Genomic DNA, 21,098 nt, shown 5'->3' on the forward strand with positions numbered 1-21,098 from the left:
TAATGAGCCCTCCTTGTCCGAGGGAAATGTTTGAGTCCTCTTGAAGGGAAATTTCGGCCAGACTTTTGGTTTTTAGGAAGCTGTTGTTTCGTTGATGACAATGGCGGACCAAGACATTAATATACGGCTTGAAGGCGGTGGTCCTTGGGGCTTTAGGCTGACTGGAGGCAAAGATTTTGGCTCTCCACTCACCGTTAGCAAGGTTCGTGCACATAGTATTTGTGTCTTGATACTGAAACGGAACGCGCACTAGATGATTCCATGTGTGATCTTGGTTTTTATTAATATTTTCCTTTTGCTAATATCGGAGATCTTTGGTTGTAGATCACTCCTGGTGGAAAGGCTTCGTACAATGGGTTGAGAGAAAAAGATCAAATATTATCCATCAATTATGAAGATACTAGGAATATGATCCACATTGAAGCACAAGAAGCCATCAAACGAGCTGGTTCAACCCTGGATTTGAGCGTTAGGCGGTATGTGAGTCTCAGTTCTTAAAAAATATGCGTTTACAATAGATATGAAACCAAATAAACCGTTATATTAAAATACTAATGCTGAATAGCCATCGTGTGCAGTTGCGAGGTTTGGTTTTATTTCTAGATGTTCTAGCATCTCAATGATTGCTCACTATCACTCGACTACACCTCAGTGTAAATTCCTAATTTCTGGTGCTAACTATTAGCTCAGGTATGCCCTTGATCCCTTGTAGTAACCCTTAGATTTTCTCTTCTAAGACTGCACGCTGGTTTAAAAAACACTATTCTACGATTTTAACTATGTTACATTGATAAAACAAAATTGTAACTCGATCAAATAAAATAATTCTCAAAATGCGCTTAACCTCATTCCAATCCCTTTGAATACCACGATGTTTTACTTTCCATGAAAACAGATTATTTGGAGACTTCTGCACAATTTTCCGGCTCAAGGTTGTAGTAATGTGAAATTCCTGTACATATTTTTTGTCAGTATTTACACTTTTGTGCACATCTACGCTTAGCATTAGTATTCCGTCCGATAAAAAGAAGACAGTCATTTCAGCTTAACACTTCTGTTTACTTAGAGGATTTGGTATTTGCATTTGATCCTGACTCAATCTTTAACTTGTTGACGTTTGTGGCTATACAAAAGACAATTTTGAACTTTAAATGTTGAAATGATTATTATCGCGATACCATTCCCGTCCAGCGCTATAGTAAGTTAAGCATTGGATCATTAATTGTTTTGTGATTATAGTTTCATTCGTCTGAAAATGCAAAGCACCGTTTAGTATATTATTATATCTTTTTGTTGCAAGTAGTTCAAATTATATGAAAACATGTAGCTCTATTCCAGCAGCTTATAATTTCCATGAAGATAACCTAATCTTGATGGAGGCTTATTTTTAGAAATTTTAGAGGACGATAAGTTGCAATTAAGGAGTCCTGCTTAGGAGCATGGAGAATGGATTATGTAAAAGGACCCCTAAAGAGAAATAATGACTATTCATATAGCATTACATATAAATGTCTAAGACTAATTTTTTAGTTGTTTAAAATCTTCTGTTATATCATAATTTTTCCTAATGTGACTTAAATTTAATTGATACATTGGCCTGTCATTTTTTAAAATATCAGAAACTACCAAATTGTCATTATAAATACAAGAAATACTGTATGTAGTGTAAAAGGTTTTGCTCCCAGAGGTTTACCACAATAGAAGGTTTGATTGTATTTAATAACTTTTCATTGTACACTTGATCATTGTTCAGAGATGAATGGATGTCCATGAATACTTTTTATATCAGAACAAAACTTCATTCTGCATGTGATTGTTAGACACTAAGAACAGAACGTAACAAAGAGTTTTTAATTCATTTATATTCCATTTTGATATTTTATTCATTTATAGCATTATTGATATTTAGTCTGAATATGTTCTTCTGTATGCGTCATATGTTCTAGCATATAACAAATTTCCAGTTAAGAATAAACTGGTGTAGCACTTTATGTAAAGTATATATATGTATATATAGAACAAACCATATATATATTATAGTTTTCATATGTATATATATATCCTAGTATATGTGTATTATAAATAATTATGGAGTCCTAATGTAGTGCATTTCACAATTGCCTCAATGCAGTTTACATTTTTTGACTATATCACAGGACCAGAAACAAATATAGGATCTTATTCATTATATGATTTAAGTCAAGAGAGAGATAGATATCAACTTTATCTTTATGGCCAGCTGTTGGCAAATGATTTAACACCCCTGCACATCAATGTTAACTAATTATCTCACTTATCCATGATCTGTTCTTTAACATCTTTGTTAATATATAATTATCTCTTTTAAAAAAATCCTTGTTTTGATGGGTAGCACTTAATAGCCAGTGTCTAACAAACCTGTGGCCCTCATGGAATTTTAGGAGTTGATTTTTGTGGAGGGAGGAAGACTAGAGAACCTGGAGAAAAACCCTTGAAGCACAGAAGTGAACCAACAAACAACTCTACTCACACACAACACTGCTCAGCCCAGAGGGACTTGAACTCTGGTTGATTGATGAGAGGCAAGTTCTCTCAACTCCACACTACCTGTTTTTCCCTTTGAAAGCTGAAATTTGAAAGACGTGATTTTTAATATATAATCATCAATAAAATATCTATTACCATTTTCCTCTATCTGGATGAAATAGCTATAGCTCACTTTTTTGTCAGCCTCCAGAGTCTCGGCTATGAGAGATTTGCTCCATCACCAAATGATCAGTATAGTTTACAGACTTGAATAAAGACACTGTTAAAAAACATTTCTAAACAAATTTGTAAAGACAATTTTCTAAGGTTCGTGTCAAACGTTAAACTTCCCATGAGCCAAACCTAATTGAAAAAATGGATTACAAGGCAGTCTTCTTTGATGTCATTAGGTTTGGCTCATATGAAGTTTGATGTTTGAAATGAGACTATAATTTGGCCATGTTCAGAAAATGGTTTGAGGGAAAAGATTATTGTGTATAGGACCTCAGCAGTCAGACATGTTTACAACTTGTGAACAACACGTTTATCATGATTATATGACAGCTTGTTGTGCCTTGAACCTTGTTTAGCTGCACTTAAGCTAGTTTTCTTTTGCTGTGACACAAATTAATTTACATAACAACTCAAAAATTGAACAAAACCCTTCGCAGTTGCTGGTTCCATCTTGAAAGGTAGCCCTGCCTTTGCATTGAAGTGAGACGGACAGTGAGCTTGCAATGATAGAGATGTGAATAATAATTGTCCAAGGTGTTAAAAATGGTCTCTATCATTGCAAGCTCACCGTTCGTCTTGCTTCAATGCAAAGGCACGGCCACCTTTCAAGATGGTGCATGGAACTGTGAAGGGGATTATAAATTTACTGAACAGCTCATAAATTGAACAAAATGAAATCAGGTAGTCCCTGTGACTTCAACACGTGGCTTATCTGTTTTAATTTTCAACAGAGGAGACAGTCCAAAAATTGGCCGTGCTCCATTAACGAAGACAGAGACTTTACACTCAGGAAAGGTCGACCATAAATATAATGCTATTCCAAAGCCATTTGGGGCCACATCTTATCAACCCCCAAGACAATCTCCAGCATCACCTTCAGGAGCACAGCCTGCTCCTACTGTAAGATCTGGACCACCCCAAACTGCTCCCAAGCCATCTTCTCCCATGGCTCCAGCATATTCTCATTACACTGGTGGACCTCCACGCAAGTATGTACACTGTACAGTTATGCCCGGGGGTACTCTTGCCCGTTTAGGGTATGGATGTGCCGCTGAGCCCTCTGAACCCTGACCCTGTTCCAGAGTCAAAATCGCTTAAATTCATACCCTGTTCCAGAGCAAGATCGCTGAAAACCCTGTTCCAGAGAGGAGAAAGCGTGATTTCATATACCCTGTTCCAGAGCGAGCGCGATTTTATATACCCTGTTCCAGAGTAGAATCACTGAAAACCATACCATGTTTGGCAGCATGTACCCGTATAGCGAATATAGTGGAGTACCCCCTGGGCAGTTATGAGGCATTTAAGTGTTTCTAAGTTTCTGTAACAACTTTGTTTTTACTGGACAAGGTTGTTAGTTTGTATGTCATACCAAAACCCCAATTTGAATATGAATACATACACATTATTTTATTCTTTTAATCTCTCATATTGTTGCATGTGCTCGACTCACTTGAAGCAGAAACTAAAAATATATGATGACACGGTGGATATCGGAGTTAACTTAATTTTTTAACAAAAAAGAAGTGAAAACCCAAAAAACTTTGTCATGTGTATATATTGCAAATGAAAGTATCATAAGTACTAGTACAATATATGACAGTTTCAAGAATATATATTATTATAGTGTTACATATACAAACCTCATATCTTTTTATTAATCTTTGCTCCAGTACTGGTGGACCTCCTGGTCGAGATTTTATCGATAATGATGCTGCTATGAGAGCCAAGAAAAAAGAGATTGAAGAAGAAATGTTATCTCAAAGGTTCAAGTTGTCAATTTCAGACGATGGTGAAGGTAAATCCACATACATTAGCTAGTGGACTATTTCGACAATACAGTGGCCATCTTGCCAGGGGGCAAAAGAAAAAGATTATGGGAAATGAATACAGTGTGTTTGTTTTTCTTTTATGGGTAAAGGTGATAGATGTGCTGTTAATATCAATGGACGTCATTACTGTAACAAAGCTTTATTTTCCCACTGGATGCCCCATAATGCTTTGCAATCAAAGATGGACGCCATATCGTCAAAGTAGACCATTACAATGATGTATTAATTTTTCTGTATTATACTTTGTATTACTGTATGGTGTGGGGGGGGGGGGGGGGGGGGGATCTCTGGGTATAAATTGATAGACATATATGCTTATGATATAATGCAATATGTTTATTTATGACCAATAAATATTGAAATATTTCATTTTAATATTTTAAATCATATGCATGATAAACGTATAGGGTGCTAGCTACATGCATGTGTGCACACAGTCAATAGGCCCTTTGCAGCTAAGCAATCACGTGCTGATTAATTCACTGAGAGCAAATGAATGAACATCTTGATTCCCATGGGTGAAATTTACTGGACTGCAAACAAACTTTCTACGACCTGTTTCCAGAGATCGTAATAAAACTACATTTCGTAACACACTGGATACACATGTTTTCATTCAGTTCTTTACAAGTACCTAAAAAGAATCACCAATTTAATATAAAAACAAAAATTTTGCATTCCAGTACAGACACGTGACCGTTAACTGCAAAACGGCCTATAGTACCATCATTCAGAGATTCCATCTTGTAACTTATGATGACAGACATTATGTCAATACTTGTCTCCAACAAAACTTGAAACTGTAGTGTTTTGAATAAACTACTAATATTTATTGCATGTGTGTCTTTTCTTCTGTTAGTAAACTATGATGAAGCCAGCCAAGTGCCCAACTGGGGTAACCCACCAGATCCAAATGTACAGTCTAAGAGTTTCAAGATGCTACAAAGGCACTTGCAGCAACATGAAGACGGTATGTTTATATACTGCGGAAATACTAATAATTATTTTTCAAGGCTAGCGCAATAGCTGCCACTTGGACAGTGTGGTGGACAGTATTTGAAATAGTGCTCCTGTTTTTTTATTTACTTGTGTAATAATTTTTTTATGAGGGGGAAAATGGTGCTGAAGGTGAAAAGCCATCATTTGGACAGTGGTCCAGTTTTCGAAACAGTGGTCCTGTTTTTTTATTTACTTGTGTAAAAAATATCTTTTACAAGGGGGGTGGGGGGGGGGGGGAATGGTAAAAAGTATTGTATTTAAAACCAGACCAACCATATACTTGTGGCTATGGCCTTGTTTTCTTATATATTTTTTCCTGTAAAATAAACAGTGAGTGCAAAGATTATAGTCGTTGTAGTAGTCTATTGGGGTTTGACTTAATAATGGGGATTCCTAACTTACTGATCTTTTCCATTTAAGACCACATGTCATTCCCTAGAGTATTATTTCTTTGTTTAATGTTTGCACATGAGAAGACACATAAAAATGGATACAACTATTCGAACATGGAATCTCAGGGGACTTTCCATTAAGTCAAACCGATCGGCCCCAGTTGCCAATAATTCTAAAATGGTACGTGTCAGTCCTTAGAACTGGTTTGAGCCACGTAGGTACAGTTCTAAGTCATGTACCATTTCAGAATTGGTTTACTCCGATGAAGGACCAACGTCCGAAACGTCAGTTTCATTTTTACATACCATACGGTGTTATAAATTATCTATCTATCAACCATTTCAGAACTGGCTAATCGGTTCCGATTTTGTGGAGAGCGTCCTCAAGAGAAAGACACATTTTCTGAGATGGAAAAAAGTTAGGCCTAGATGGATTAAGTCCATAAATACTCCTCTATGCATTAACAAAGTTTATTTACATTTAGATGACCTTCCACCACCCCCACCAGAAGCTTATGACGTTGATCCAGATGAGGGGAAAGTGCAATCCAAGTCTTTCCAAATGTTGAGGAGCGCTGTGGATTCAGGAGGTACGTCAACTATATCATAAATATCCATTGCTAATTCTAAATATGAAATGCTGGGTTGTCAATAAAAATTTTGGTAGGCGGTTAAGAAATATAAATAGGCAGTAAACTGGATCGAAATCGCTGGAGCATGTGATCAAGGCATACTTGTCACCAGTCTCACTCTTCTCACAAAAATTCAAGATGACAGACAACAATCGTTGTAGTTTACAATTACATTGGGAAGTGGCTGAGTTAGTGAGAGAATAGACCCGTTTCGAATTCCAAATTACCACTGTGTTTCTTGATTACAGACTCATTTGCACAGGGTTAGCCTCGAGTTTGTGCAGAATATTCACGTGTTCCAGTCAAGGTCCGTCAAGTTTCAAAGTGTTTGTATTGTTGAAGTTGTGCATTCTTTACTTTACTGTTGGTATTTGTGAATATTTAAACATTGATACGAGGCTAACCCTGCATCTGTGCAAATGAGTCTGTAATCAAGGAACACAGCGGTAATTTGGAATTCAAAACTGGTCTATTGGGAATTGACTGAGTAGATGGTGGAATCTGCCGGTTGTCAGCTTCTATTGACAACCCTGGAAATGATTACCTTGACTGTTGTTGCTTCTTGTTTAGAAACACCTCCAAGTGTCTTCAGTCGTGACCGTGGTGACCGTACTAAGCCTTCAACAACACCAATGCCATCTCGTCCAACTGTTCCTATCGCCAGGTCGACTAATGAACCATCATATGCACCTCCTCCTATGTCTCGACCTGGACAGACACCACCAGTAGCCTTACCAGGAATGGCCAGACAAGAACCTTTGCCGCAATCTTCCCCACCAAAGATAAAGACCCAGCGTCCTCAGGCCCCCTCTGTGCACAATCCCTCTCATCCACCATCAGCCCCACAACCGCCAAGGGCTCCAGCTTATGGGGGAGGGCAGCACCAGGAAATTAAAAGGCAGCCCATCAAGCCACCTCAGCCAGCTGATGGATCTCGTACTCCATACTGTGATGCTTGTGGCCAGGAAATCTTGTAAGTGGGACTTGGCCTAGAAATAAAACATGAAGTTGTTATTGTGTAGTTCCAGAAATTATCCATACCTCCGAAGGAGACCCCCTCTATCCCTGAAAATTCCAATGTTTTTCCATACAAATTCTGTAATTTTGTTCTTTCTCTGACTCACCCACTCCTCGGAAATTCAAAATTCCTCTATTGTGGGGGAATGGGGGATGATTTCTAGAACTACAAATTATCAAAATTGGACCCCAGAATTTTACTTGATATTCCATGGTCAGTGGCATTGTAAAAATCATTCTCACATTTATTTAATACTAAAATGAGGGCGTAAGACCACATGGACTTTAAAGTTAAGAGAGGGCTATTTTAGCTTCCATTTCAACATTTTTAGGGTGAGGGAGGGGGGGGTACAATTCCCTGGGCCCCTAGGATTAGCAACCCCCTCCCCCACTCTCACAACTATAATGCTGTCCAGTCACTGTTCTAGTGGCAGATAATACAAAATGTAGCCATCAGAAAAGCCAAAACCATAAAAGATTAAACCTTGATTTGTGTCACAGTGTATAATTTACCCTTTTATCATAACTGTTTCATTAGAAACACCAACGACGCAGCTCACACTAGTTTTTAGCTAGTTATCCCTTCTTTATCTGTGTCACTTTATTTTGATAGTGGGCCCTTTGTTAGCGCCATTGGAAGGTCTTGGCATCCAGATCACTTCACTTGTGCTGGATGTGGTGACTCCCTGCAGAACCAAGGGTTCATTGAGGAGGGAGGCAAACTCTACTGTGAGAAAGACTACAACAAGCACTTTGCCCCTCAGTGCAATTTTTGTAAGCAGCCTATTATTGGGGTAAGTACAACGAAAGAAATTTGCTTATTGCTACTCTCTAGCAATAGGCCCCTTGCAAGAGTCCCAAGAGGAATTGTTCTGGGGGACAAAAGAATGGATTTTTTTTGCATAAGAAAAGACGGCCTATTGTTTTCTCCCCCAGAACAATCCCTCTAGGAATTCAATGCAAGTAGTCTAAAGACCTTTTCCATGTGATGTCAAATCAGCTCAATTTGGAGGACAAGGCGAAAGAATTTCAATCTCATGAAAATTGAAAACCTATTGTTATGTCCTCCAAATAGAGCTGCATTCCAACATGCTAGAAGAGGGCTATTGATCCAAATTGTCTTGGTAAAAGGTTTCCCTACTACAGACCACATGTCATTCTCAATATTATCTTTTCTTTGTTTAAAAGTTGCACATTAGAAGACACATGAATGTTGATACAAGTCTAACAAAGAATCTTATTCTCAAGAGAATGACCTGTGGTCTGAAATGGAAAAAATTATGCCAAAGCTTGTTGCAATGTTTTCCCATTACAGACCACGTCTCATTTCCCAAGAGTATCATTTCTCTATTAATTAACAGTTGCACATAAATAGAGGATACAATAGACACATAAAATGGATACAACTCAAATAAAGAATCTTATACTGTAGGGAATGACACGGGATCTGAAATGGGTTAACTTCGCACCGAGACGAATTAGGTCTATTGCAATAAATCTGTATAACAGATTGAACATAATATTTTCACAGTAATGAACAATAGCGCAGTCATGACGTCATAAAAACGAAGACAAAGGCGAAATTCGGACAAACAAACTTACAAGTTTACTTTCAGCAGATAATTTTCACAGCCGATCGCAGTTGATCTAAGTTTACATGGGTTATTATTGTAACTTTAAGTAAAAATAATAAAATCGGTTCGTACAACCCTCGTAGCAGTTAAACAAAATGCAATGTTTGTCCGAATATTTAAGCTATTTTTAGAATCAGTGCGCTGCGCTATTGTTATTAGGGAAGGTACATTTTTATTTGGGGGGGAGGGGGTGGGACTTTAGAAGGGAGGGCCGTCAGTAAAAACATTTTTGGAGGATTTTTGTTAACATTGAAAGCTAGTTCCTTTTAATATGAAAATCATGAATATGCTACTGAGTAAAGGGGGAGGGGGTGGCTAAACCCATTTTTAAAAAGTTAACTGCGAATCCTCCTCCAGCCCTTCCTCTTCAATAAAATACGTACCTTTCCTTAAAATTTTTAATTGTTACCGGGAAACGAAAAAAATCACTTCTCAAAACAATGTTACATGATCAGAGATGTGAAAAGTTTACGCCAAACTAAAAGGAATCTAAAAGGACTTGTGGTAAAATCAGTGTTTAGCCATGTTTCTATGCAAGCATTCAAGGCTAAGGTAACAGAGTACCACTTGTTACCTTTGACTAGTTGCTTTTAGATTTCCTGCAATAAAAACTGGGATTTCCACACTGTGCCGTTTGCAAAAAAAGATGTTCAAGACGTCATACGCTAAATGATACATTATTAACCCACTTTCCATACATCGTTTTATTGATCAATCACAGCAACCATGGAAAGCTGCAAGGAGTTTCAAAGAGGGTCCTGAGGGAGGGGGAGGGGTCCTAATTCCATTTCCCAGCCCCCAAATACCAAAACCCAGCCTATGTTGTGTTCAAATCTCAATCCCATTTCCATTTCTCGATTTTTTTTGTGAATCCCACTCCCAGTGCCTAAAATCCCATTTTTCCAGCCTTAAAAAGCTGAATCCCAGCTCCCATTTTACCCCTTCAGGACCCTCTTCAGGACCCTCTTCAAAGGATAATTCAAATAATCTCTGAATGCTTCGTGTTCGACCAATAAACCGATGTATGGAAAGTGGTGGTTCGTACATGACTAAACAAGGCTATCTTATCTATCGCTCTCTTGTGTTCACCATGAGCTTTTGTCGTATTCATTCACGCACAACGCACCTCTTCTATGCTCCTTCATTCGCACGAACGTAGCAGTAAACATCAGTCAGTCATTAATAACCTGTTAAGTGTTGTACTAACAAAGGAATAACATATACAGTACGTGCAAGCTGTATGAAATGTACTTTTTGAATGGATTTTTGTTATAGACCACATATTTGATAGTTTCCTACACATGTTAGGCTGACAGTACAGATTAGACAGTTGTAGCCTCTTAGCATTAATTTGTCATTCGGTGCAGTTGGCTCTATGTGGTCGTTAAAGAACGACCATGGCACATGAGGCACTAACGTTACAACGTTTATTGATGGTTTTCAACCATTCCCAAGAGAATTAAATAACAAAAGACACGGCGGCCATGTTGGAGGATATGACAAAAGAATTCATTGACAATTCTTATGTTAAGTACCTCCAACATGGCCGCCGTGAAAACCATGAATAGCATTTTAAAGTTAATTTGGCTTGTCTGAAAGGTGGATTTCGTTCGGCCTTTCATTTCAAATTGTCGTCATTAACAAGGTTATAGATTTTTAACCCCAGTGTCGGGTTAAAGCTTTTTTTTTAATTCCTAAGAATATACATACCTTTTTGGAAATCTAACTACTGCTTTCTACCGTGATTACAGACTCGTTTACTCAGGGTTTGCCTCATTTAAGCATCAAAATATTCATCATAGCAAATATTACACCCTTTACGTCGGCTTACAGCTCAATTTGGAGGACATAACAATAGGTTTCCAATTCTCATGAGATTGCATTTCTTTTCTTTTGTCCTCCAAATTGAGCTGCTTTGATGTCACATGCAAAGGGTCGTTGCCTTAAATCGTTGCTGCATTTGGGCCAGTTTCTATATCGTCATTATATTGATCCAAATGCCTCGACTTCAAACAATTGTTCGAAGCCAATAGAGTGTAACTCTATCTGCTATTATCGATGGTAAAGTTAAGAATATACAACTCTAAGAATACAAATGCTTTGAATTCCACGGACCTTCACTTGAACACGTGAATAATTAACACGAAATGGAAGCTCTGTACAACAGAATTAGAAACTGGGATGTTTAAGGAATTTTTACTGAATGAACTATCTGTGACAGTATTCTATAAATATCTTCAGCCAATCTAGAGGATCAAGTCTCCATGGTGATGTATCAGCATGATGAGTAAAATGTTGTAGTATTGACAACGTTTGCATTTTGATGAAGTAGGGAATATTTGTATGTTTTGTTGGACTTCAAGATGACAGAACCAAGAAACAGAACAACAGCAACCGGCGAGTATGGCTGGGGAACTTCAGCGGCGTACTCTGAACACAGGAATGGTCCGTCCGCCTTCTGGAGTTGACAAACGCTGTCATGACCTCCTTGAGGCCTGTAGCACTTCATTCAACTAACTCTTTTCTCTTATGTACGCTAACCACATCTAACTCTTTGCTAACCGCACTATTAATAGCACAAATAACAACACTAACAGACAGAGAGCTAAAGTTACACATAAGGTCACGTGACCAAGGGGAAGAATCCGGTCTACAAAATGATGTTGACGTCTCTCGTCTTCGAGTATGTAACGAAGATATTCACATCTGATTGGCCTATTACTAATAAAAAATAATTAAGCCACTGTAAGGGTAAAGCGCGAAGTAACTCCTGCATAGTAGAGTGTTAATGCTTTCAGCTGCTGGTTACTTTTAATTCAATCTCTTTAGCTCGTGCTATATCTCAAAGCAACTTGTGTTGTATTTCCTTTCAGCCAAAGAGCCTGCATGCTTGCGTTTTCCCAAAATCTACCCCACAGTCTTCGGTCCCAGTCCCATCTTCTGATATGCTGAAAGCCATAAGACAAGGCCAGCCAACAGCTAAAATACCAAGAAAACCTAAGATTAACCCGTCATTAGTCACACATAAGAAGAGCTTGTCGGAATCAAACAACTATGGGAAAGTTCATTATCCAATACATGGTATTGACTACATGTCAAGAAGGGATTCGAGTCATTCCAGATCACGGACCTCGTCTACTGGTTCGAGTGACAGCGGGAATGTGTTTAGAAGTCGCAGTGAGAGTTCAAGTGATCAATGGGAGCCACTTGTGTCTCCAAGAGCTGTCAAGGAATTCGAAAAGCTTCATGCAGAAATGACTTATGCTGAGCCAGGAAGTGGTTCCATGAAGGATAAAGTAAAGCAATTGAAAGAACAAGTACGAAGCGCCATTCAACAAGAAAAAGATGCTAATGAAGCCAAAGAAGTCGCTGCTCAGCGATACAAGAAAAGCAAGATTTTGTCCAACGAATTGAAATGGCGCATTCAAGACGCAGAAGACAAATTACAAAGGCTTGAGACGAAACTAGAAAACACACGTGGACGCCTCTACGAACGTAGTCGGGTTGTCCAGGAATCTTTAGGCAACAAGAGAAGAGCAGAACACGTAACAAAAGAAAACATCCGAGAAAAAGAAAACATCGAATATGAAATGACAGAGGTGAATGCCGCTCGAGATTCTGCATTGAATCGACTTCGAGAAGTGTCGCGCAGACTCGCCGTAAAGCAAGCCGCTATCCAAAATGCTGAAGATCACTTTAACGCCATGAATGCTCGTTCGAAAATGCTTAGCGATATGAAAGAGATGTACAAACTAAGGATCAATAATATTCATAGCAGGTCATCTCAGCTGTCAATGAGAAACGAGAAGCAGGTCCATCGTATTCACATTGTCGAAGATTCCATTGCCGAGTGTACGGAGCGCTTTAAACGAGCCGAAAAAATGATGTTGCCTTTAAAAATCTACTTAAATCAGCTCCAAGATGCTGTCACAGAAGAGAAGTCTAATACAAGACGCCTATCGTATGAATTAGCTGCCTATCAGCAACGTCTTCGTGCAGCTAGACACTATACTGACTTTTGACGATTCTACTCGAGAATGATGATGACACTTGAACTAACTGAGGCCAGAGGTTGACAGTGAAAACAAGTTTTTCTGTGGCATGGGTTGTGAGGTTGTGGATTTTAATCTTTAATTTTAAACATCGTCTGGTTCAAAAAGATGGTGTCATAGAAGCTGAAACAGTTTGCAGTTCTCGAACATCGATTCAGTTTATCAACTAAACATTTTATCACTCTTTTTACATTTGTCTGTATCCAAAAGTCTCCACTGAATAGCCCGCTTCCGAAATATGTTTCGCTCGTCACGCACAAAGGTTTCAGTGCAAGCCTTGCTGCATAGTATAGTTTTCGTATGACTGTGAAAAGCTCAGTGCCGTAAGCGTGACGTGCCGTGACCGTGATACTTTCTAGAATTATAATTGGCTGATTTTTTCACGCGGAATATGATTGGTCTAAAAGTGCCGTGATCTTGGCGTGACCGTGTCCGCGCCGTGTTTATGCCGTGTTCCGGGTATTTGATTGGATGGAGAGTAAACTCTCGTGCAATGTGATTTATCTGGCGTATCCCTTGCTGTGTCACGACTGTGTTCGAGCCGTGAACTTTACACAGTCATTCGAAAGCTGCACTAATGATCTGTGATTTGTGACAGGAGAAAAGAATACATTTAATTTCGCACGTAGCCTCATACTGAAACCTTTGTGTGTGACAAGCGAAGCATATCTCGGAAGTGGGCTATTGCCTATGACATCGATTACCCAGAATACCTCTCGGTCTTAACTTTGTTGATTTAACCCTTTTGAAATTGGTGTAAATTGAGTGAATCAAAATCAAAACAAAGACTAGCTCGCTGCATGGACATCTCAGCCACTTTTACTCTTACGTCTGCTGCAAGGATTAGTATTGGATCACGCATTGACAGCAATGTATACGACAAGACTTGCAATATTTTTAAAGTCATAGATTAACGATAATATATTTTACAAACCCGATAAAAACTGTAAAAAGGAAACAAGATCGGAAAAAATTAATATAAATAGCAAGAGAAAACAACAACAAACAAACCAAAAACAAACGAACAAACAAAGAATTTAACTGTCATGTTACAACATTTAAGCTTGGTTTTTTCGAGACTCAAAAAAATTTTTTTTATTTCATTGCATCGATTTTTTGAAAAAGAACTAGAAAATTTTGATAGTGGAATGTTTTTTATATTTTAGTAATTTTTAACATTTTTTAGAGTTTTTTAACGATAAATACTTAAATTCATATTTTTATACTTGGAATCATATTTTTGTTGCATTCCTATGAAACGTTTTTGACAATTAAACTGTTAATCGATGACGTGTAATGTGGTTCGCTTCGTTGTTATTACTAGCAAGTCCTTCTTTAGCTAAATAGCGAATTTACAGGTATTTCAATAAACGCCAAAGGCGATAGGCGCTAGGTCATTCCGACATGGAAATGGTTTTGTCGACTACAGACAACATTGCATCAGTCTCAACACTAGGGTCCATGTTCTCGATGAGAATAAGAAACAGAAACACAAGTCATTCCAGCTATTCTTGGATCTTGGAATGACCGATCTCCTATCGCTTTTCGCCTATCGCTTATTACCTATCGCCTTTGGCCATGACAACGTTTATTGAAATAAATATATAGTCATAAGAAGTGATAACTAGCTAAAAACTAGTGTGAGCTGCGTCGGTGTTTGTAATGAAACAGTAATGATAAAAGGGTAAATTTTACGCCGTGAAAAAATGAAAAAACTTACGTTTCGGACGCTAGTCCTCGTCGGAGTAAAAGAGAATATATAGTTAGTGTAGAGCATAGCATAGAGTAGCCATACGCACAGGAATAGACCTAATTCATGTTGGTGCAATGTTAACCCATTTCAGCCCAAATGTTATTCTCAGGAGTATCATAGATGCAATTATTCTAAGACAAACATTTACAATTTTCATCAATCGGTATCTTTTCCATTATGTATTTCAAAAACACAAACACATTTTAGCTTCTCGTAGCAACAGTAACTAGGGAGGTAGAACTATGAATGAATGCGGGATCGGTGTATTATCACCTTACGGTATGGTAAGCTGCGTGGTAGGCCATAAAGTCCTTGGCATTGAAAACCAAAGATTGTAAAACAACAGTGATACAAATAGTAAGAAGATATAACTAGCTAAAAACTAGTGTGAGCTGCGTCGGTGTTTCTAATGAAACAGTAATGATGAAAAGGTAAATTATACACCGTGAAAAGATGAAAAAACTTACTGACGTTTCGGACGCTAGTCCTTCGTCGGAGTAAAAAGGAAAATACAAATAGTGTAATGTTCATAAACTGTTGCACTGACAGAAAGGCAGGAGGCTTTTAACACTTGTTTCATATCGACTGTGTATCTCAAATAAATACGTCTGAGATAACAGAGTGTTGATAACTAGTACAACTAGCGTGGACTGCGTCGGTGTTTCTGAATAAAACAGTAGGAACTTGTAGATAAATTGGATCACTGTAAAAACCTTTGTGAAACTGACGTTTCGGACGTTAGTCCTTCGTCGGAGTAAGTGGAAAGAAAAGATGAGAAGGGGTGAATAAATACTAAGATGGAAAATAAAGTGACCAATGAGAAATAAGCAAATGAAGGAATAAAAAGAAACAAAAGGATCGAAAAAACAAAAAGTGAGAAATGGAAAGCGAAGCATGAAACGTCGGTTTCACAAAGCTTTTTACGATGATCCAATTTATCTACAAGTCCCTACTGTTTTACATCTGAGATAACGTCATTTCCCAGCATACCTTTCGGTTTTCTATAATCTCTGTTTTGAACCTGACAGTATCTTTGCAGTTTAGTGTATATTGGTAGATATCGAGCAAGTTGGTAGTTCAGCAGTTGAGCTATTGTACGAGGTAGACAACACACCACGAAAGGCATTAGACATCTCTTACGCAGCCGCTATTAGTGTCGTCACGCACCGCTCACTCCCCAAAGTAGTGAGCGTTGGGTGAGGACAGTAATAGCGGTTGCGTAGTAGACTAGAAAGGCATACACTTGTCAGTGTAAGGCAGACATCCAAACAGAAGGCGCCATAAACCTTGTCACATTTTCTTCTGACTTGTTGCAGACAAACACTTCCTGATGAACGAGTTTTATCATAAAATCCCAAAAGTCCCCTGCAGCACGTTGGAATGCAGCTCATTTTCGAAGACAAAACCATAGATTTCCAATTCTCACGGGATTGCAATTTTTTTGTTTTGTCCTCCAAATTGAGCTGCTTTGACGTCACATGCAAATTGCCCATTTCAGATCACGTGACATTCCCTTGAGAATTATTCTTTTATGTCGAACACGTTAAAATATTTACACACGAAAGAATCAACTCTCAAGAGTGTGCACAACAAACAACGAAGCGAAAAAGGTCTACACTCACAAAATAGCTACCACGGCTTGAAAAAGCATAATAAAATCAGTTAAACTGTGAAGTTTGAGGGAAATAAGTTTAGGAATCGCGAAGATAGGATTTTTCAAAAATCGAAATTTTGTATGAAAGCATTCGTTGGAGACAACTCTTGCCTCCAGCAAAGGTTCATACAAAATTCACACTTTCAAAAATCATATCTTCGAGACTTTTGAATATATTTCCTTCAAACTCCACAGCTTTACAGATCTTAACCTGCTCTTTTCAGCTATAGTAATTATTTACTGTTTTACTAGTTTAAAAATACCTGATAACAGCTTTTTAGTACTACTTAACAGAACCGAACCTTCAATTTTTCTTCAGCCATGTGTTCAAGCTATCGGGAAGACTTATCATCCTGATCACTTCACGTGTAATAGTTGTGGCAAACAAATCGGTAGCGAGGGCTTCAACGTTGATCGTGGAATGCCTTACTGTGAACCATGCTACAAAGACATGTTCTGCATCAAGTGTGCTGGATGTAAGACAGCCATTGGAGGGGGTGACCGCTGGGTAGAAGCTATTGGAGACTCTTGGCACGCACATTGCTTCAAGTGCTCTGTAAGTAATAGCATTGAAGAGAATTACAAAATACCTGTTATGAAAGTTGGTTTCCGATTGGTTGGTGTCGAATGCCTTAAGGCCGGTTTAGACGGTACGATTTTCGCCTACAACTATCGTATACGACACGCTCGCGTCTGTCGTAGGCGAGTTGTAGGCTTGATTTACACGCTACGACTCGAGTTGTAGGATGGCGCGAGCGTGTTGTATACGATAGTTGTAGGCGAAAATCGTACCGTCTAAACCGGCCTTTGGGAAGTTTCAGTAGACCTCAGTAGACCGTAGACCTACAAAACTTTGCACTCATTAGTACAATTTTGTTAATTAACTATTCTTTGCGGTGGTGATTAGTGATCACAAGATTTTTTCAGCGCTCTAACTTACATATTCCGTGCTAGCAGAGTCTCTTCTCTTTCTCTCCCTTCTTTCAGGCGGGGAGGAGGGAGACTCTCCCGATTTAGAGCGCTTCCTTTGATACACTGCCGTTCCACGATTGTGGACGAACTAAACCAGTTTTAAAACCGGTTTTTAACCGGGTACATTTTGTGTAACATGAGCAAATGTAAAACACCATGGCGCCAAATGTTGTTTGATGAGAGAGCGGCTGTCAAAATCATGACAGTGTTGGTAAGTTACGCCACGCAGGCGCAACAAGTATAACGTCCTACATCGGCAAAGTCTATTTTTCTCACTCCACCAAAACAAAAGGAAAATAGGCCCTGCTATCAGGGAAACTTACATAATATATTAACGGCAATTGTAATTTGTATCTTATTATAAAAAAGGTAAAAAAGTTGCATGCAGTGTTGTGTGCAGTTATAGTACATACCATAAATCCTTATCTGAAGTTAACTAACAAGATCGTACAAATTAGTGCAACGTTTTGTAGGTTTACGGTCTACTGAGGTCTACTTTATGTTTTTACAAAGTTTTTCAAGGATATATTGTATGCACTCTATAAAGTACTTGAGGATCCTAAGAACACAATGTTGAGAAGTATAACCACTAAGCGTCGTGCTTCTCCTAACACTTCTCTCGTGTCCTGCCAACCCCCGCGTGCTTTATAACTACGCGTTTTCTTCAAAATGGTGTGTTAGCCGGCGGAAAGGAAGGAGATCTATTGACTGACTAAATTGTTTATTTTAATTTACTTCTCGTTCAAACTGTGTGTTTATTTGGTTCATTTATTGATGCTTTGACTTTGAATAGAACTGCCACAAACCTCTGGAAGGGAACCAGTTCTATGCACATGGCGGGAAGCCTTTCTGCGTCCTTCATGGAGCTTCCTGAGATCCTGGCGAGGAATAGCATATCAGACAAATCAACAGGCCTTTCTGATGTGTATCGGTTGATACTTTGCTAGATTAGTTTTTTAAATGTGATTATTTGTTGGTTGTTAGAATAACGCAAGCTTTGTGTATTGTCCAGGCCCGTCGCTAGGGGTGGTTGTTCAATTGTACCAAAGAACTCCCCCCCCCCCCCCCCCCCCGCACTTCTCCACCGTCGTAGGAGGAGTACAAACTAATGTTTAGCGCTAGTTTATTTTGCTTTGTGTACTGTCCAGACCCGTCGCTAGGGGTGATTCGATAGTACCAAAGAACCCCACCCACCTCTACAACGTCGTAGCGTCGTAGGAGTACAAACTAATGGTTAGCGCTAGTTTATTTTTTCAAGAAATAGCATAACTAAGATTGGTAGAAAAACGAACCTTTCCTTTGAAGGTCCTAGCGACGGGCCTGCTGTCATCTATCATTGCAAGTCTAGGTAAAAAAATAACGTATAAACCAAGAAAATATCTTCAAATATTAGCTAGTTATGTAAGGCGATTTTAAAAACAATGAAATCAGAGGCTGATTTACACAAAATTGTTTCACTTTTTTAAAAAGAAATATATAGAAATTCCTGCTAAAGAGCTCGTTATTACATTATCAAATCAATATCGTAAAGAATATTCCTTGTTGACTTATTTGATAGAGACTGAATATCGCATATGCCTATGCGCGCCATTGATTACTATAGGAAAATAACAAAGGGAAGCACGGGTGGTGTAGCGGTGTGCCCGCTCGCCTCTCATAGATGCTACCCGAGTTCGAGTCCCGCCGTGCTCGGTGTTGTATGTGAGTAGAGTTGTTTGTTGGTTCTCTCCTGTGCTTCGAGGGTTCTCCGGTTTTCCTCCCTCCACAACAAAACAACTCCTAAATTCCAATTCGACCATAATGAGGGCCACAGGTTTGTTAGCCATTGACTATTAAGTGCTACCCTCGTGAAAAAAGGACAGTACGTAATCTCGAACCCAGAGCCTGCGTTTCTTCTGGCCTGTGGCAAAGAACGAGTGCTCTGGCATAATCCATTTTTTAAGACCAGGATTTCTTTGACTTCCGGTATAGCGCATGCGTTAAAAGACTTGCCAAAAATTAAAAAATATATGTTCCTGATTTCTAATTTCTATTTTGATGGAAAATAGACAGAAAACTCTGTTAAAAGCATAATTTTTCATTGATTATATTTCACTTCCGGAAAACTGCGCATGTGACAAAAAATGGATTGTGAGATTGTTTTAGGAGACGAAATAGACGCCATCTTTGAACTTCTAATTAGGACTGTGCGACTTAACCCAATGTAGCAATCGTTTGAAGCCAATAGAGTGCAACTCTAATATCTGCTATTCAACTGCTTAATTTCCTGTCTCGTGTAGAATTATCATCAGCTGAATCGAGTTTTTCAATCGCTGGTTTCCCAGGTACTGTCGTAAACCGTTGGAGCTATTTCAAAAATGTACTATTGCACTCGTGCAGTATTCAGTATTCAACCTTTTTTGAAATAGGTGTATACAAACTGCTGGCGAAGCGTTATCCAGTCATACTCTCAAATAGGTCAGTTCCGGCTGGGTTTAAATAACAATTTTAGCAATGCAAAATATTCACAGTCTGTATGGGAAGTTTATTCTTAAACTCATTTCTTGATGCTGATTGAGATTGCTGATATGCATTCTCGTCTTGCGGTACGTGGAATAAACTTTACGATTAACCTTTTAAAAAAACCATCGAGAAGTACATTTACCATGATTTAAGATACATAGAATAATATAGTTTCCTAAGAATCGAATACTTATTTTCCATATTATTGAGAATTTTATTGATCAGATTCAGTAAAAGTAAATGAAAAAAAGCTTGTGTTGTGGTCTTATATTTTTTAAATCTTATCGTTGATGCGTAACTGTGAAGCCCCGCGAAGAGTATTTTTCTACTTCTAATCATAATTCGAAAAGACTGTCGAAAAATCCCTTTTTATCTAAAATGTTGCTCTTATTTTCCCTGCCGAAAAATTTGAGCGTTTATATTGAATTTATGTATAATTGATCAAGATAAGGCAATCTATTGATGGTTTTCACGGCGGCCATGTTGGAGGAACTTAACAAAATAATTGCAATGAATTATTTTGTTATATCCTCCAACATGGCCGCCGTGTCTTTTGTTATTTAATTCTCTTGGGAATGGTTGAAAACCATCAATTTGATCTATTTGATCTGACTTCTGGAAAAAATGTTTGATTGACCAACCAGTGCCATAACTGCAGATATCGATTGCTAAAGCGTCGCGTGGCTTGGCGAAGCAAAGCCGGAGATTTCGGCCCCGCCACTGTTGTCGCGGGGAAATGATTACCAAAAGTTATTAGGAAGCTCCACAGGGTAAGAGAAAGGTTAGTCGTCCCCTAGACCGTTGCCAATGATTAAGCGTTCGATATGACCAGCAATCCCGGCCTATCACTTGCATATACACCTTAACACCCATGTCGGCCCTGTGGAATGCTGTTTGAAAGTTATTGTTTAAGCGCTTGATGG

The 21,098-nt window shown here is 38.5% G+C and overlaps 1 protein-coding gene across 2 annotated transcripts; it reads left to right on the plus strand.

Moving 5' to 3' along the window:
* The first annotated feature begins 2 nt into the window (after positions 1-2).
* Positions 3-19,555, plus strand: LOC116308055 (PDZ and LIM domain protein 7). 2 transcript variants are annotated; one of them, XM_031718412.2, is made up of 10 exons: positions 3-202; positions 325-476; positions 3,471-3,728; positions 4,410-4,534; positions 5,428-5,538; positions 6,445-6,549; positions 7,162-7,564; positions 8,222-8,402; positions 17,021-17,257; positions 18,467-19,555. In XM_031718412.2, exons 1-10 carry the CDS (start codon positions 95-97, stop codon positions 18,545-18,547), a joined length of 1,761 nt encoding a protein of 586 aa, XP_031574272.2. In that variant the 5' UTR covers positions 3-94; the 3' UTR covers positions 18,548-19,555. The 2 variants fall into 2 exon arrangements, with proteins under 2 accessions (XP_031574272.2, XP_031574271.2); XM_031718411.2 differs by lacking the exons at positions 17,021-17,257; positions 18,467-19,555 and adding an exon at positions 12,116-14,401.
* The last annotated feature ends 1,543 nt before the right edge of the window (positions 19,556-21,098 follow it).

Source organism: Actinia tenebrosa, unplaced genomic scaffold (assembly GCF_029948245.1).
Source record: "Actinia tenebrosa isolate PJP-AT-01 unplaced genomic scaffold, QUT_ActTen_1.0 utg344__unscaffolded, whole genome shotgun sequence".
Taxonomy (NCBI): Eukaryota; Metazoa; Cnidaria; class Anthozoa; order Actiniaria; family Actiniidae; genus Actinia; species Actinia tenebrosa.

Coding starts and splice junctions, on each gene's coding strand:
- LOC116308055 (XM_031718411.2), top strand. CDS start 95: ATGACAATGGCGGACCAAGACATTAATATACGGCTTGAAGGCGGTGGT. Junction 477..3,470: donor CTGGATTTGAGCGTTAGGCG/GTATGTGAGTCT, acceptor AATTTTCAACAG/AGGAGACAGTCCAAAAATTG. Junction 5,539..6,444: donor CTTGCAGCAACATGAAGACG/GTATGTTTATAT, acceptor ATTTACATTTAG/ATGACCTTCCACCACCCCCA.